Source organism: Macadamia integrifolia, unplaced genomic scaffold (genome assembly GCF_013358625.1).
Source record: "Macadamia integrifolia cultivar HAES 741 unplaced genomic scaffold, SCU_Mint_v3 scaffold1869, whole genome shotgun sequence".
NCBI classification, from domain to species: Eukaryota; Viridiplantae; Streptophyta; class Magnoliopsida; order Proteales; family Proteaceae; genus Macadamia; species Macadamia integrifolia.
The window spans coordinates 145,873-161,896 of NW_024868394.1; the positions used below are offsets into that span (position 1 = coordinate 145,873).

Genomic DNA, 16,024 nt, shown 5'->3' on the forward strand with positions numbered 1-16,024 from the left:
CTTTCCACAAATTTCTTCCTTTTATATGGTGAATGGAGGAAGAGATAGAAGAAGAAGAAAGGAGGAGAGAGAGAGAGAGAGTGAGTGAGTGAGAGAGAGAGATGGGGATTTCAGACGGTTTGCAGGGAACGGTTGGGGTTGATTGCAACGTTGGAAGTATCGTTTGGGTTCGGCGGAGAAATGGGTCTTGGTGGCCAGGGAGGATCCTCGGCCCAAATGAGCTTTCTGCTTCTCACCTTATGTCACCCAGATCGGGAACTCCGGTCAAGCTTCTTGGAAGGGAAGATGCCAGTGTGTAAGTTCGTTTTTGCATATTTTGTCCTTTTGGTATATTTTTCTTCCTTGGTAATTCTGTAGTTGCATGATGATTTTTGGCAAACGTTCAACTATGCTGAATTGCTGCCTTGTTTTGTTTTGATTTTCTGTACCTTGTGAACTGAATGTTGGCTTTTCTATTATGTTGCTTTGCTTTGATTATTTTATTTATTTTTAATTATTTTTTCCTGCCTAATTCTTATTTTTTTTTGGATGAATATCTAATTCTTATTTTAATGATGTATTGTTCTCTTTATTAATGGGATTTTTTCTTCTTCTGTCTGGCAGAATTAAGGTGGTTTTGTTAAATTTTTATTCTGTTTATGGTTGCGATCTCCCCTTCCTGTTACGATGTTAATGTCGGATTGTCAGGAGTTAATTTTTTGGATTAAAGATATCTTCTGGTTCATCCTTTTCTAACTTGAGTTTTCCTTCATTAGCGGCTGAATTTCAACCAAGGGACGGCAACATTTGAACACAATTAGGCCAAAGTAGATGATTAATTAGGAAAAGCAAGTTTTGACCCGAATCAGTCATAATTAAGACAATGATACCGTCTTGCCTGCACTCACAGGAGCAGTCCTGCAGACTTCTTTTGCCTAGAGCTATACGCCTCTGGCCCTCTTCCACTCAGATGGGCTTATATTTTCAATAGGCCAGGCTTTCCCCTGCTGGATTTTAGAACATTTTTGTGTCCCTAGTTTGAGAACTTACTATTGTAGAGGAGGTGGTCAGAATCTTAGGCATGTAGGAGAGTCAGAAGCCAAAAATTCTGAGTTTATTTATTTCTGATTTGTGTGGTTATTCACATTTGTAAATGAAGCCCCGATAAAAAATGGAAAAAGAAGAACAAATACAAGTACTCATAATGTTTTTGTTCTATTTAAGGACATAGAAAACCTAGACAAGTAAAGGAGCAACCCAGTGCACGAGGCTCCCGCTACTGCAGGGTCTGGGAGGGGCAAATGTACGTAGCCTTAACCCCTTGCTTCGCAAGAGAGGCTGTTTCCTAGTTTCGAACCTGTGACCAAAATAAATAAAGTTTTGAACCTATGACCAAAACTTAGACAAGTATAAAATAAATAAATGCTTTAAATAAATGGGTTAAATAAATGGTTTTGCTGTATCATACAGGCTAAACATGAAGATAGTGTGACATTTTGATTGTAGAGATTGCTTGGGACTAATCTATGTATCCATCCTATTTGTGTTTGTAGATCTAAAAGGATGGAACTTTCCATGGCACATTGCATTGATAGGAACTGAGTTTGCCTTTACGAGCCAAACAAATTGGATTTCGCAGGGACATAGTTACTGTTGAGCAATGGATTATCTTGTCAATATATCCAATTCAAATGCCTACACAAAAAGACATAAACGTAATGTTATATTTTTTTCTGGGAAAGAAATGGAATTTTATGTATATTAGAATTTCATTCATATTAAAAAAAGAAGTTCTGATTCTGGCAATTCATCTGCCCAAAAGATTCATAGCAATAGGAATCAATGTTTTCTCTATGGGCTTTCTTGAAAGCAATTTCATGCTAGGAAGGAGACATTTATATATTAGAAGGCAAAGGAGAGGGTTTCCTCAGATCTTTCATTTTTTCTCTTTTCTTTTATTTTTTGCTTTTGTTTTGCCTTTATTTTCTTTGGGGCATTGGACTTTGGCAAATTTCATCCCTTGTTTAGTTATCTTAAATAAGTAGTCCACAAAAATAGGAAATAATCAGGAAAAAAGTTATTATGTTCCACTTGGCATCCAGGGGGCCTAGTGTGTACACTGGACTTGCCAACCTCTTAGTGGCTGAATCTATGCTGCAGTGGCTGTGCTCATGCCCCTATATCTCTCATCTTCTGATATTTAAAAACCTCACTTTAAGAGTTTCTGTATTCTTCTTTGTAATAGTATTGTTTTCACATCTCTTTTTGTTTGGATGTAGTTCTTATGTACTTTACATTCTATTCTGGCTTTATAAGAAATCTAAATATCTATGAAAATGAGTAGCTGTGTTCTGGGTTATAATACTTTAGACTAATTTAGGAGATTGTTTAAGTCTGTCTGAGTAGGAGTTGAGATAGGTCCGGCTGCATGAACCTTTACATGAAGCCTATTCCTGATTCCTTTAATTCTCATCATTGAACGATGAAACTTTCTCTGGAAGACTGGAATTTTTTGGTGCAGACTCCTAGTCTCATTTCTTCATGGAGGTGCTGATGCTATCATTACCTCAGGGTGCTGATTCCGTTCATTATGTCTCTTCTTATTTTCCTTTTTATGATTCTTTGTTATATTTTATTATTTTTTGTTCTTTGAAACTACTACAAACTTCACCGTTCTCTGTCGGTATATCTATCTTGAAGCCACTATTCTTCTCAGAGTCTGCAATTCCACATCTTTTTTCTGTATGAATAAAAAATATAATAACAAGAGAACTAGAGGGAACAAGGGGAAGGGGTGAAAGGAAAGAAAGGGGGGGGGGGAACAAGGCTAAACAGCCAAGCAACTAAAAGGGGGGAGGGTGTGGAGCAAAATGGAAATGGGAAAACCCTAGGAGACAACATAAGCCTGTTCCTTGGGGGAGTCCCTTACATGGCGATGGGGAAGCATAGATAGCTTAGAACTGACATAAAAAAAGAAGGAATTCCAAATCATATCAAAGGATCTAGAGTTGGCATCTTCGAAGGTTCTGCGCCATCCAAATGTTATTGCTGATGGCACAAAAAGCAAGCTTGCCAGTATAGTCACAAGTAGAGCTACCAGCAAAAGTCATGTCAACCCAGATCCATTCTTGCCGAAGGGAAAAGACACTGGAAGATCAACAAAAATGGAGGACACGTTTCCAGATGGCAGAAGCAAAGGGGCATTAAAATAAGAGATTAATATCTTCAGCACTATTCTAATAGAGGCAGCATGCAAATGGAACTTGGATATGTTTGTGGATTAAGAAAGACTAAGTTGGAAGACAATTGGAGAGAGCACGCTAAATAGTGAAGGCGTGGTGGGGGAATGTGACCTTTGAACCAGATAATGTTACTCCATGGGACTAAGGGGCCTCTAGCTCTAACAATATCCCAAGCAAAAGGGGAGCTGAAGAGGCAGAGGGGGACCAAAGGACTCGATCGACTCTTCCACGATGGGCAAGAGGAATGGGAGGAAGATCAAACCAAAGATCCGTGAGAAGGGGAAGAGAAGGGGGAAGACACCAGATGTCGTTAGATAAGATGGAAGCAACATAGGAGCATGGTTCAAGAAGTCGACCGATACCATCGAAATTTCACACATTTCGACGATATTGCAGTAGCCCGATACCGCATAGCATGTGACTTTAAAAATTCACAGGTTTTGACAGGTTTCGACATGTTTCAACGAAAAGTCTCACATTTTGATCGCAATGTGGGAAATTTCAACTGAACTAGTTGGTTTGACCAACCCTTATATTACATGATCTTAAGGTAAACAATCTTCTATTCTAAAAAATTCGACTACCCTCTCCCCTTATTTTTTTTCTCTGTGAAGTGGGAAACTTGGGAAAACACTCAAGATTTCCCCTTGTGCCCAAAAACTTCAATTTAAGCTTGGATCTTGCAAAATCTACCTAAGGAAGGTAATTGATGTTGATGATGCATCTTATAGATGGGCAGTGACGGACTACCAAAACAAAATACCCCCAACACATGTAATGGAATGCATATGTGGTGCATTCAGAGGAGCGACTACGACATCTGCAGTGGTACGCAGCTCGTGGATTGGAACTAGGGTGTCAATTCGAAGCCCGCACTGGTAGGATTGACCAAGCTCGAAATGTTTATGGCCTAACCTAGACTGGCCTGCTGAGCTCGGCCCGTTTATATATAGGTAGTACACGGTGCATGGGGTAAGCCTGATGGGCCTCTCGACCAGCCCGACTCATTTACAAGCCTGACTCAAACTGACACGTTTAGCTCGACCTTTTATATAGGCATTTTGATTTTTTTGGGATAGAATAGGGTATATATTGATTTTTTTTTATCAACTATTGACTGCAATTAAGTGTAATATCTTTTCAAAATTGTTGATAATTTAACAAAATAAATTAGAGTGTCTTAAATCTAAAAAAAGTAAAGACCGTCTAAGGCCCGTTCAAGGCTTTATTGGTATATTACCCCATTTAAGGGCCGATTATAGCACAGAACCTGATCGAGCCGGACACGACACCGATCGAGACCGACTCATTCCTTAAATAGGTAGGCCATGGTCCGAGGACATAGGCCTGCCAGGCCCGACCGAGATCGGCCTGGCTCGACCGATTGACACCCCTAAATGGAACCGCCTAGACACTCTACTTGGAATTGACTTTTGAGTGTTGAGTGTCTTGACTGCATAGTTGTCACGGCGTCATGGTGACCCAAGGCGGTGGAGGGTGGCTAATCGATTTGGCTGTGAATCACCCGCTATGGCATTGACATGGCGATCAAATTGCCCATATGTTATTTTTTATTTTCACTATTTTCTAAAGTTATTTTGTCTGTTATAATATATACCCTATGACATAAAAAACCAATCAACATTAAGCAACATCAAGTCTTAAAAATCAACATAGTCACACTTACATCAAGTCATAAAAAATCAACATGACTTATTGACATTTAGAGAAATGCTCTTCTTCTATAATATTTTTTATTGGTCAAATGATTTTATTTTAGATGAGACTTTTTGTGTTAGGTATAACACAAAACTAGCTTTCCAACAAGTCTAAGATTACTTCAATCTGAGTTGTTGTGACAAAGTTATATTCCGGTCAAACTTATTTAAAAGTGTGCGAATGCTGTTAAATCGCCTGAATGGAAATAATTTTATTGACATCAAAACAAAAGATTATTTTACCGGACTTTTGATTTTTTAGCAATGTTCTACTATGATAAGATTTATAAAATTTTCAGAATTAAGAAAAACCTAAGCATTCGAAAGTTGAAAATCGCCCTACAACAAAAAAAATCGAGTTTTTGTTCTTGGACCGGGGGGTTGACTTTTTATCCTTTTGGAATTTTATTTTTATTGGATTCAAATAGGGGGTATTTGCTTATTTGTGAATAATATCTTAAGTAAACATTTACTTAAATGGTATTTGGCATAAATAAGGGCAAAAAATATAAGCCGGCATGCCTTGACAACAAGGCGGCACCTTGTCGATGCCTTGTAGCGTTGAGAGATAACTCACTATGATGTAATATTAGTATTTATTTTGGATCCTTTGTATTATGTATTATGTACTTATGTAGATTGTAGATTACATATAGTGTAGATTATGTACTTATGTAGTATAGTTTCATACTTTCAGTCAACAACTCAACGTACATTACCAAACTTTTGGTTCTCCCCACAAGTGTGACTTTTATGTCTAATCATGTGAATGTATTATAAATGTCTAAAATAGGATGTACACAAAAAACAGGCCAAAAAAAACACATTTTGGGGGTAGAAACCTTGTGACTTTTATGTCTAATTATGTGAATGTATTATAAATGTCTAAAATAGGATGTACACAAAAAACAGGCCAAAAAAACACATTTTGGGGGTCAAAACCAAAGTTTCCACCCAACTGAGAAAAATTTCCTGGTTTCCTCGAAATTTCCTAGGTTTCGACCAAAGTTTCGGTCTCCCCAAGGGTCAAAACCTGATCAAAACCCGATACCTTGAACCTTGCATAGGAGTCTCTAGGGAGATTAGAAGAGTAAATGGTTTTGGCAGAAACCAGGGAGAGAAGGATGCTTGTGGGATGCCAACGATCAAGCCAAAGAGAGATGGAGTTTCCATCTCCAATGGAGGAGGAGATGTCACGAAGGACTATAGGTCTAGCGATGAGGATATTGTGCTAGACCCAAGAGGCATTTTGGGGTGGGGGGGAAGGACAGTCCAAATGGAGTCCTTGTGTAGGAGGGAGGAGTAAGCACAAGAAACCCATATACTCTTTTGCTTAGAGGCAAGCCTCCAATAAGCTTGAGGATGCCCATAGAATTGACATCTTTAATTGTGTTCTATTTCCCCTTGCCTATTCAACTCACTAACCAACCTTCCTAGACCATATATCAATTGCTCATTAATATTCCCATAACCATCATAAACCTATTTTCCATGTAATTCAATTTGTTGTCGAAGATCCTGCATAACACTAGATCTTAGTTTCTTGCAATATTATTTGTATGCACTGATTGTTGGCTGTTTCTTATTTTTCTTATTAATAAATTAAAAAAGATTCAGTGCGGTTAATATTTTTTTGGGTGAATAGTAATTGCGTTAAAAGAAGGGGGAGGGAAAATATAATCTCCAAGGGGAAACTACAAACCAAATAAGGGAATCAAAGCCATAAAGGGCAACATCCAAGGCCACATGGGCTAAAAAAACTCCTACAACCTGGCTCGAAAGCCCAAACTGAAGAGAAGTGCAAACCAGTCGTAACCGAAAGAGAACCACAAACCCTAACAATCAGATCTCAACACTACACTCCCAGCCGCCAACATGAAGGAGCACTGCCGGCAAAGAGGTAGCCACGATGAAGGAGATTTGGCCTTGCGGAGGGCCACAACCAAGTGGACAGCTGGCCTAGCGGAGGGGGTCACCAAGGAGGAGGGGTGCCGGCCTTTCGAAGGGCAATGGCAGAGTGGTTGTTGACAGAGAGAGGCCCAACGGGCTAGTGTCGAAGAGGCTACTACTGATCGAGGCATAGATCCAGCGACGAACAAGCCAAATAAGACAGACCCAGCGTGGTAGACAAACACCGGAGGTGGAGGCCAACCAAATTGAGAAAGCCAACAAACCAAATGAGCTTTGCATCTAGAAGGGCGTGCAACCATGAGGGGTTGACGACCAATGGGACGGCAAGCCTGGTGGGAGTGGTGCCCAGAAGGGCAGTAGGCCAAGCTAACAGCCAACGGAGAGGCAGGTCTGCAGAAATAGGCGAGCCAATGGACAGACCAAGACGAGTTTGGCATTTGGAAGGGTGGGCAACCAAGAGGGGCTGATGACCAGCGGGACAGCATGCCTGGGGAGAGTGGCGTCCAGAAGAGAGACGATGACCGTGAAGCAGCTAACCTAGAAGGGTTCAACACCAATGCGACTGTAGAGTAAGCAGGGCAGGTGAGCCAAGCGGTTGCAGCAGTCTTAACATCAAACGAGCTAGTCGACACTAGGAATAGAGGGAGAAATAGAAGAGAAAGGGAGTGGAGGAAGAAGGTAGAGGAAGAGAGAAGAAGAAGAGAAAGAGGGGAGAGGGAAGGGGAAGATGCAGAGGAAGAAGAAAGGTGGAGAGAGAGAGAGAGAGAGAGAGAGAGAGAGAGAGAGAGAGAGAGAGAGAGAGAGAGAGAGAGATTTAGTTTAGGGTTTTTTTTTTCCGAGAGCGGAGGGCGAGAGAGTAAATTGGAAACATTCAATGTGATTAATATTATTTGTTAGTGGTATGTTGTTGTTTCTTATGAAAAATCTATGCTTGATATAGTACTTCAAATGGGGTTTCTAGGTCACCCAAGTTGTCAAGGTGACAAGGTGACCCAAGGTGGTGGATGGGTAGCTAAGTGTTTAGGCGACAAGGCGCCCTCATAGGCATTGCATATGCGACCAAGGTGCCCATGTGTTATTTTTTATTTCCCCAATTTTCTAACATTATTTAGTGTGCTACAATATATACTCTATATCGTCAAAAATCAACATTAAGCCATATCAAGTCATCAAAATTCAGATCAATCATCAATGTGTTGGATCTGAAATCATTGGATGTTAACTCTAAAGCAAGATATATGAATCAGATCAATGAAGAACAGGATAGAATTTGAATGTGAGAATTGAGATATGTATTCAGAAACAGATATGAATATATGATCATATGATAGTGAAACTGAAAGTTCAAATGATAGGCTAACCTGTTACTAAAGTTTGATAGCAATAATCTTTCTTTAGTGCCTGTGATTGGGAGCAACCTGAACAAAGTAAAAGGTGCATGTATGAATCAGATCAATGAAAAGCGGAACAAAAGCTGAACTGACTTACTGAAGCTTGATAGAAAATGATATAAACATAAAATCAGTCCAAAATGCGAAACTTAGGGCCCGTTTGGTATCGTTTCTGTTCCAGAAACGCCGTTTCGTGTCAAAAACGAAAATTTCAGTTTCTGTGTCAAAACGTAGTTTTTAAACGAAAAAATGGTGTTTCAAAATTTCAGATTTTTATCGGGATTTTTTTTTTTGTAAAATGGAACGAAACTGGGAAGACGGAACTCCATTTTGGAGTTCCGTCCAATCTCGTTTTTTCAGTTTTTTTTTTTCACTTTTTGTTCCAAAAAAACAGAAACGGACCATAAGTGCACCAAACAGAAGATTCCATTTTTTCGTTTCAATAGAACGAAAAAACTCCAGAAACGTTTTTTTAGAACGATACCAAACGGGCCCTTAACTAATTAAAGTTCTGAGTTTGAACAATCCATAAAATCCAAAAACAAATTTTTTAATCAATGTCTTCAAAGAAATCAACATCTAGCAGTTGTTCTTGATGTAGATGCCTTGGCTTGGCTAGATCGAACCGACCCACTATGGAGGAGAGGCCTAAGCCAAGATGCAACCAACCCAAACCAAGTTTTTGGACTGGCAAGTGTTGGTAGTTGATAATTAGGGAAGCAGTCTTAGTATATTTGATTCACTTTGTTTTAGAAGTAGATACGTAGGGTTTCTTTTGGAATTAGTTAGTTTCAATTTTTAGAATAGTTTTCTTTCATGTGGTTTCTGTTAATTGTTTTGATTTTCCTTTATATTAGACATATAATCGATGGAGGCAGTTCAGATTTAGAGTATGAAATTTAAGTGGAATAATTTTTGAGAGCCTATGTGGCTGTGGAGTGTTGCTATTTCCCTACCCTCTTTCTTCTACTTGCGATTCTTCTTCTTCTTCTGGTTGCTTTCTTACATGAGTATCTGGAACTCACTCCCTATCCCATGTTTTCATGATTCCTACAACTAACCAGACCGGAACCAAAGTCTTACCTTCATCCAACTATGTTACCTGAAACCTGGAACCAAGACAGCCCCCTTCAAAGGCGATATGAAATCTAGAATGTTATGTCCTGGATGTCATTAGTGCAGTGAACTACAGATCTGCAACTTGCTGGCTCTGTTACCGCCAGATCTGGTCTGTAAGGGCCACGGTTCTCCTCTAAGTGCTGTTTTGTGGCATCAATCCATTGGAATCCTGAGGCTATTAGGTTTCGAACCTTCCCCTGGAATTCCAGGCTTAGCTGAGGATTATCGAAGGTGAGATCCTACCTGGTCAAAGCTGGTTTCTCTGCCTCCTGTTAGTGCTGAAGGTTGAAGGGAATCAATCCTTATTTGGTAATTAAACCCTTCAACCCTTATCACTGTTTTACCCTTCTCTTCTTTCATTATTAATTCATATCATTGTTTTGCTCGTCATTACCAAGCTAGCCCTGTCACTCATACGTTGCCTTATTCCATACTTGTTGTAGTCTCTTATGGTTAAACTTTTATAATTATGAAACTGCCACCATCCTTTGGAACTTCTTTTTTACTACAAGACTGCCATTGTACTCATTATTGGAGTGTTTATTGTGAGACTAAGCACTTGAGAACGTTGGAATAATTACTAATCTGCCACTACATCCTAATTATTGAGTTCTCTCATTCATGTGGGGCCATAAGCGAACCGAACAGGGTTTTCAAACCCTAGTTCTGCATCAGTTCTTGTTGCTGCTGTCCTATACAATCAATTTCCCTTTCACTAAAATCATCAACGACATCATTGTCGTCATTCATATCTTCCTTTTCTTTCATGTCTCCTTCATCTGATCTTGATGACCATTAAACAACCGTCCTCCCTCTACCATGGCTTGTATGTCACACATTGGCTCCAAAGGTTGATAGTCGAGCTCTCCTTGGTTGTGGCCCTCAATCGATGCTCCCATTGCTCTAGCAACAACATCCCACGTGAGATCATCCGTGGGAATGGACTAAATAATCCACTAGTTGGCCCGCCATCTACTCACTACTCTAGTCCAGTTCATCAAGCACTAGTGGATCAAAATTTCTGTTCTCTTCATGCCTTTGTCGAAACCTTTCTTCTAGGCAGTGATTGTATTGAATATAGATTAAACCTTTTAGACCATTCAAACGTAGATGTTCCAGTCTATTCCTCTTCTTGGTGTGAATATGAATTCATAAGCAATAGAGATCCTCTCCAAGTCAATGCTCCATTATTTCTCAAAACTACTAACTGAAATAAAAAGTCTAAAAATATAAAATAGACGTGATTATTAACTGAGGTTAATCTGCAATGGGGTCAGCCACTTAATCTGTAAACTATAGTGCACAATAAATTTTTGCTACTAAATCACCTTCCTTGTCATTGAGGAGTAGAGATGTAATAAAAGGGTAAGGGGAAACATTCGACTGAGATTGAATGTTGGAAATTTTCAATTGGGATAAAAATTTGCTATATTTTAATGTGGTGATAATTGTCCACTGACTAAAAGAATTAAAGTTTATACAACAACAACAAGTCAGCCTTTTCCTAACTGAATGGGGTCGGCTACATGGATCTATAAAAAATACATGGATCTGTCAAAAAAGGATAAAAGAAAGAAGGGGGGAAAAGGGGAAAAGGGGAAAAGAAAAGGCAAAGAAGTGAAACAAGGCAATGTCACACTGGCGGGCCATCCCACCTAAACGCAATTGGCAATTTGGATCTTTGCCCTCCAGACAGCTCTGTTTGATTTTATACTACTGTCAATACTTAGCTTCTACATGTCTTTCCTTACCAACTCATCAATGGTCATTTTAGGTCTGCCCCTAGCTCTTTATGTCCTTCCCACTGGATCTGATGCATGTTTCTTTTTAGTATATCATTGCTACTGAATTTTCTTGTTGCTTATAGTAAACTTGTTTAAAGGTGTAGATGGTTGTCCTGTAGAAAGACTATACCTAAGGTGGAAGGGTAGTTACAAGTTGGTTTCTATTCTCAACTTGTAGCTATACATTAACAGATTAGAGTATATCATTGCTACTGAATTTTCTCGTTGCTTATGGTAAACTTGTTTAAAGGTGTAGATGGCTGTCCTTTAGAAGGACTATACTTAAGGTTGAAGGGTAGTTACAAGTTGGTTTCTATTCTCAACTTGTAGACAAACATTAACAGTTTAGAGTTTTTTGTGCCCCTCTAATGTGCAATTCATGCATCAAGTATCACATGTTTGATATTTTTATTGATGAAGTTACTCAGTGACACAAGCTTTTATTTCCACCCCCTTATTGGGGGGGGGGGGGGGTTGGTTCCCTTCATTTCGTCGTTGCTAACTCGTTCTTTGCTATATGCTTTTCAGGGACTGGTACAATTTAGAGAAATCCAAGCGTGTCAAGGCATTTAGATGTGGTGAATTTGATGAATGTATTGAAAGGGCTGAATCATCCCAGGGCATTCCAATAAAGAAAAGAGAGAAATATGCACGTCGAGAAGATGCTATTCTTCATGCTCTAGAGCTTGAGAAGCAACAGAAAATACTAGGTGTTGGTTCTAATTGTACGAGCAATGAAGTGCCTGGGAAGATGACATCTCAAATGGGGAATGATCATAGCAAATCTGGAAATGTCAAATCACAGGATGAGAAGCTGGGAGATCCTTTAAATGTGCAAAAAGTCAGACAGAGGAAGCAGATGAGCTGGGAAGATGATAATTCGGAAGCTACACCAAGGATGAGAGGCTTGCAGGATTTTGGGCTGAGGATTGCCTCTTCAAAGAGAAAGTTTTCTGCGTCCACTGCTTTAGAGGGTTCTTGTAGACTTCCTGTAGTTGATAATGTGGATATTCTTCCAAATGGTGTTCGAAGTGTGGGGAATTCAAATCACATCAACAGCAGTAAAAATTCTTTGGCCATCAAAAGAAAAAGGTCACAGGGTGGGCTGCCTGAGGAATCCATTGTCAAGAGACGCGATAGACGCCGTCCTCTTGTTCAAGTATTACAGAGTAGTGCAAAATTGCCAATATCACATTATTTCCAGTCTGATGGCAATGCTGTTTCTCCCCTTGTGCACGGTGCAAAAGAGCAGACAGGGGTTATTTGTCGGGCCAAGAGGAGCAAATGTGTATATTTGCCTGCAGATGTGAATGATTGTTTGGATCATACAAGTCCTCCAGACGAGATGAAGATGTCACAGACACAGTTAGGAATGGATAACTGTCGCCTCTTCCCTGGTTCTTTGATGGAAGGGGACACTTTTGAGGAAATGAAGGAAGAGGCAGAATCTGACTCTTCAGAGAGAGATTCCCCAGACCCTGACATGGATGAGGAGACAACTTTATTATCAGGTTATTCACTCTTGGTTTCTTCATTTACTAAATTTCCTCTTCATATAAATAATTGCATTATCTCTCTTTTACTACTTTCCCTGATTCTGAAGATAGAGGGTTTCTTTCTCTGCTGATAATTTTATTATTATTATTTTTTTTACAATATTTCTTGCTTTACTTAGAATATGTTATTGTTTTTATTTTCATGATATTTATGCGATATATTTCTACTAGATGTTTGGCTAGACATTTACAATGCTTGACTATATGCTTGACCAGACATATATTTATTCATTTATGCTTGGAATCTTTACCCTCTAGAGGGGTGGGGGAAGCCCTAATAACTTTATACTGTTACTTTTCTTTCCGAGTATGTCATAAATCCTAAAAGACAACTGGTTGGTTTTCATAGCCACAGTTTGCTTTCTGGTGCATTTTATGTTTTTTAGAGGTGTCTGATGTGGAGTCCTTGTCATTTTAGAATTACATACACAGTCAATGCTGTTTTACCTGGTACAGAAGCTATCCACAGGTTTCCTGCTTTTACACATCTGTCCCAGCAGTGTCTACTGGAGTCCCTATGTGTCTCTGTAATGCCCCCCTTTTTGACTCCCACGTTTCTCTCTCTTTTCAGCCTTTAGTTTTTTTTTTTCCTAATTAGGCTGGGTTTGGCATAAATTTAGCTTGAATTTAGCTCGACATTTATAGACAGGGAGCAAAAACAAACTGAAAAGTTGGGAGGTTGTAGGGACTAGGGAGGAGATGATTAAAATTCCCTTACAGCCCTTAACCTGGTTGCTTAAAAAGCTTTGAATGATAAGTAGTTAACTTGGATGGAAATAAGATAGAACAAGAAAACAGAATGAAAAGAAATGATTAAATGCATGTACAGCCCCTAACATGGTCAAAGGGAAAAAGAAAAGAACCTTTTGACATTTTTTGGTTTTGTTTTCCTGTGGTTTCTTTGTACCTTCCCTTGAAGTGTTTTTGGTTGATTGATAGTGCCATTAAAGTCATTCCTCTGTCATTTTTATTGTCGGGCCTTTACAATTTTTCTTTTCAATTTGGCAATTTATGTTGCTTCTGTTGTTCAGGTGCTATCATCGAAATGCAGCCTGTAGCAGAACCAAGTTCTGGAAATTACATGAGCAGCGATGGTTATCAAGTTCAAGGGCATCCAGAAGGCATGAGTAGTGAGGAGCTTGATGAGTCACCCCTTACTGGATATGTGTCTCACCCTCATGACCAAACTGCAGCTGTTGCTTCTGACGTAGGGGTATCAAAATGGCAACAGAAAGGGAAAAGGAACATCCGGAATTTAACCAAGAGACCCATGGAAGCAATAGATGGAAAATTCTCCAATGGATACGGTCAGGATACATATCTTGAAGGAAGGGGAAACAACTTAAACCAAAAGGCATCTGGATCTGGTTTTTACCCCATCTGTGAGGATCTGAAGTATGTCTATGATGAGGCTGATTTAATTGAGAAGGATTCAATGCACACCCAAGTACCTGGATTTGGCAATAGAAGATACCCTTTACCAAATTCTGCTTCCAAAGATCAGAGCAGAATCATCACTGATGTTGTCGATTCAGAGGAAGACCCAGTCTGGGACGTGGATGGATTATCTCAATCAACACGTAGACAATACTGGGAAAACAAAGGTGAGTACTTTGATCCAGTATATGGTGGTCATCGTCTTGGCAATGGGATGGAATCCACATTGGTAGATGTGGACTTGAAGGTCCAAGCAAGCTATCAAGGAGAGCATGTTCCTTTGGTTTCTCTAATGAGTCGATTGAATGGGAAAGCAATAGTTGGGCATCCGATCCAAATCGAAGTATTAGAGGATGGTGCCACTGGCAAACTTCTTGCTACTTATGGGATTTTTGATGTGGAACCCAGTGATAATGATGGAAGTACAGGACTTCCCCCAGTCTGGAGAACTGCAAGAAGGACGGCCATGTTCCGTGTCCCTCGTCCGCAACTTTTGTCTGCACCGGGGTGTGATGAAACTGTTGAACTTCATCCTCATGCAGATCTTGAAAGTAAGCCTCCGTACAAGAAGCCATATCCAGGAAATTTTAGTCATAAGGTAAGGCTGATGAAAAAGAGCTTGTCTCAAATTCGTCGGCCTCCTACAACAGAAAAGAAGTTCCCAAAGAAGCTCTTGAAGAAGGTAAGTTTTTCTAGCCAGAAAACAAGGACACTATCTTCAATTGCTATTGACCAGGAATTGAGTGGCAAGACTGGCAATTCAAAGCTTTCAAATAAGAGTGACATGGAGGGGCTGATCAAACCAGTAGAAACTGGACTGACTACAGTTACCTGCATTCCTGTGAAACTAGTGTTCAGTAGGTTACTGGAAGCAGTTGGGAGGCCTCCATCAAGACCTGCTAGTCATGGGGTTTTGAAGGGAGATACAGAAAGAAAACCATCATAAAAGTCAATGTAAATTGTTACATGGGATCAATATATCTTGTACCACCAAATCAGCAAAGATCATCCCCTCCCTGACCAAAAAAAAGCATAATTCCAGTTCTTATTTGCAATTGAGATCTGAAGGACTTCCAATTGGCAATTTTTGATAATGCCAAAAACTTGGGAGTATGTACCTGATGGACGCGATGCCTTTTCATGCTCTGATTGGCAACATGGAAGTTATTCCAGCATAAGCTGTGATGATCTAAACTAACCCACATGTTGGGGAACCTGGATTGGTTGGGTTTTTTTTTTATTTTTATTTTTTATTTTTATTTTATAAATTTCCAGATCCTACCTTTGGGATGTGCAATCTTCTTGAAGCAGGGCCTTGGGGCTACCTCAAGACAGAGATCGAGCTTTTCTTCAAGATCCTGGTCCTAGTTTAGAATTGTAAAGTAGTCATATCGTTTAGAATTGTAAAGTAGTTATATAACCTCCTGCAAACATACCCTGTAACCTGCCTAAAATTTAGAATCTATATTGTTCTCTTATGTTGTACCATTGGATTATTAGAGTACTTGGGTGGCTCAGAATAATCATATAATCTTACAGGTTGGATCTTCTGCAGCTTTAAATGTAAAACAGGTTTCTGACTGGTCCTCAAATATAATGGACAATGGTGACCATTTCTATGTCTACATCTCTCTGGCTGATGCTGAAGTGGATCTTGATCCATTATGGCTGAAAAATTAGACCATGCAAAACTTTGTATATAATTGTGGAAAACTGACTTTGTGATTTCTCATGTTGATTTGGTTTTCACTTTTCAAATTTAGTAACTTGGCTTCATTTATATGAACCATGTATGGATCCTTTATCAAGATTCAAATTACAGAGGGTCAAAATTTTAAAGATAATTTAGAACTTTGTCACAGGACATGGGAAGTCCAGTTGAACTGA

At 39.5% G+C, this 16,024-nt stretch overlaps 1 protein-coding gene across 2 annotated transcripts; it reads left to right on the forward strand.

Annotated features, from left to right (window-relative positions):
* The first annotated feature begins 82 nt into the window (after positions 1 to 82).
* LOC122065054 (uncharacterized protein At1g51745) lies at positions 83 to 15,691 on the forward strand. Of its 2 annotated transcripts, XM_042628844.1 has the most exons (4): positions 170 to 295; positions 1,533 to 1,694; positions 11,673 to 12,655; positions 13,732 to 15,691. In XM_042628844.1, the coding sequence occupies exons 3-4, from the start codon at positions 11,896 to 11,898 to the stop codon at positions 15,081 to 15,083; spliced, it is 2,112 nt and encodes a 703-aa protein (XP_042484778.1). In that variant the 5' UTR covers positions 170 to 295; positions 1,533 to 1,694; positions 11,673 to 11,895; the 3' UTR covers positions 15,084 to 15,691. The 2 variants fall into 2 exon arrangements, with proteins under 2 accessions (XP_042484777.1, XP_042484778.1); XM_042628843.1 differs by lacking the exon at positions 1,533 to 1,694 and having other exon boundaries at positions 83 to 295.
* Positions 15,692 to 16,024: the final 333 nt, after the last annotated feature.

Coding starts and splice junctions, on each gene's coding strand:
- LOC122065054 (XM_042628843.1), top strand. CDS start 102: ATGGGGATTTCAGACGGTTTGCAGGGAACGGTTGGGGTTGATTGCAAC. Junction 296..11,672: donor GGAAGGGAAGATGCCAGTGT/GTAAGTTCGTTT, acceptor TATGCTTTTCAG/GGACTGGTACAATTTAGAGA. Junction 12,656..13,731: donor GGAGACAACTTTATTATCAG/GTTATTCACTCT, acceptor TCTGTTGTTCAG/GTGCTATCATCGAAATGCAG.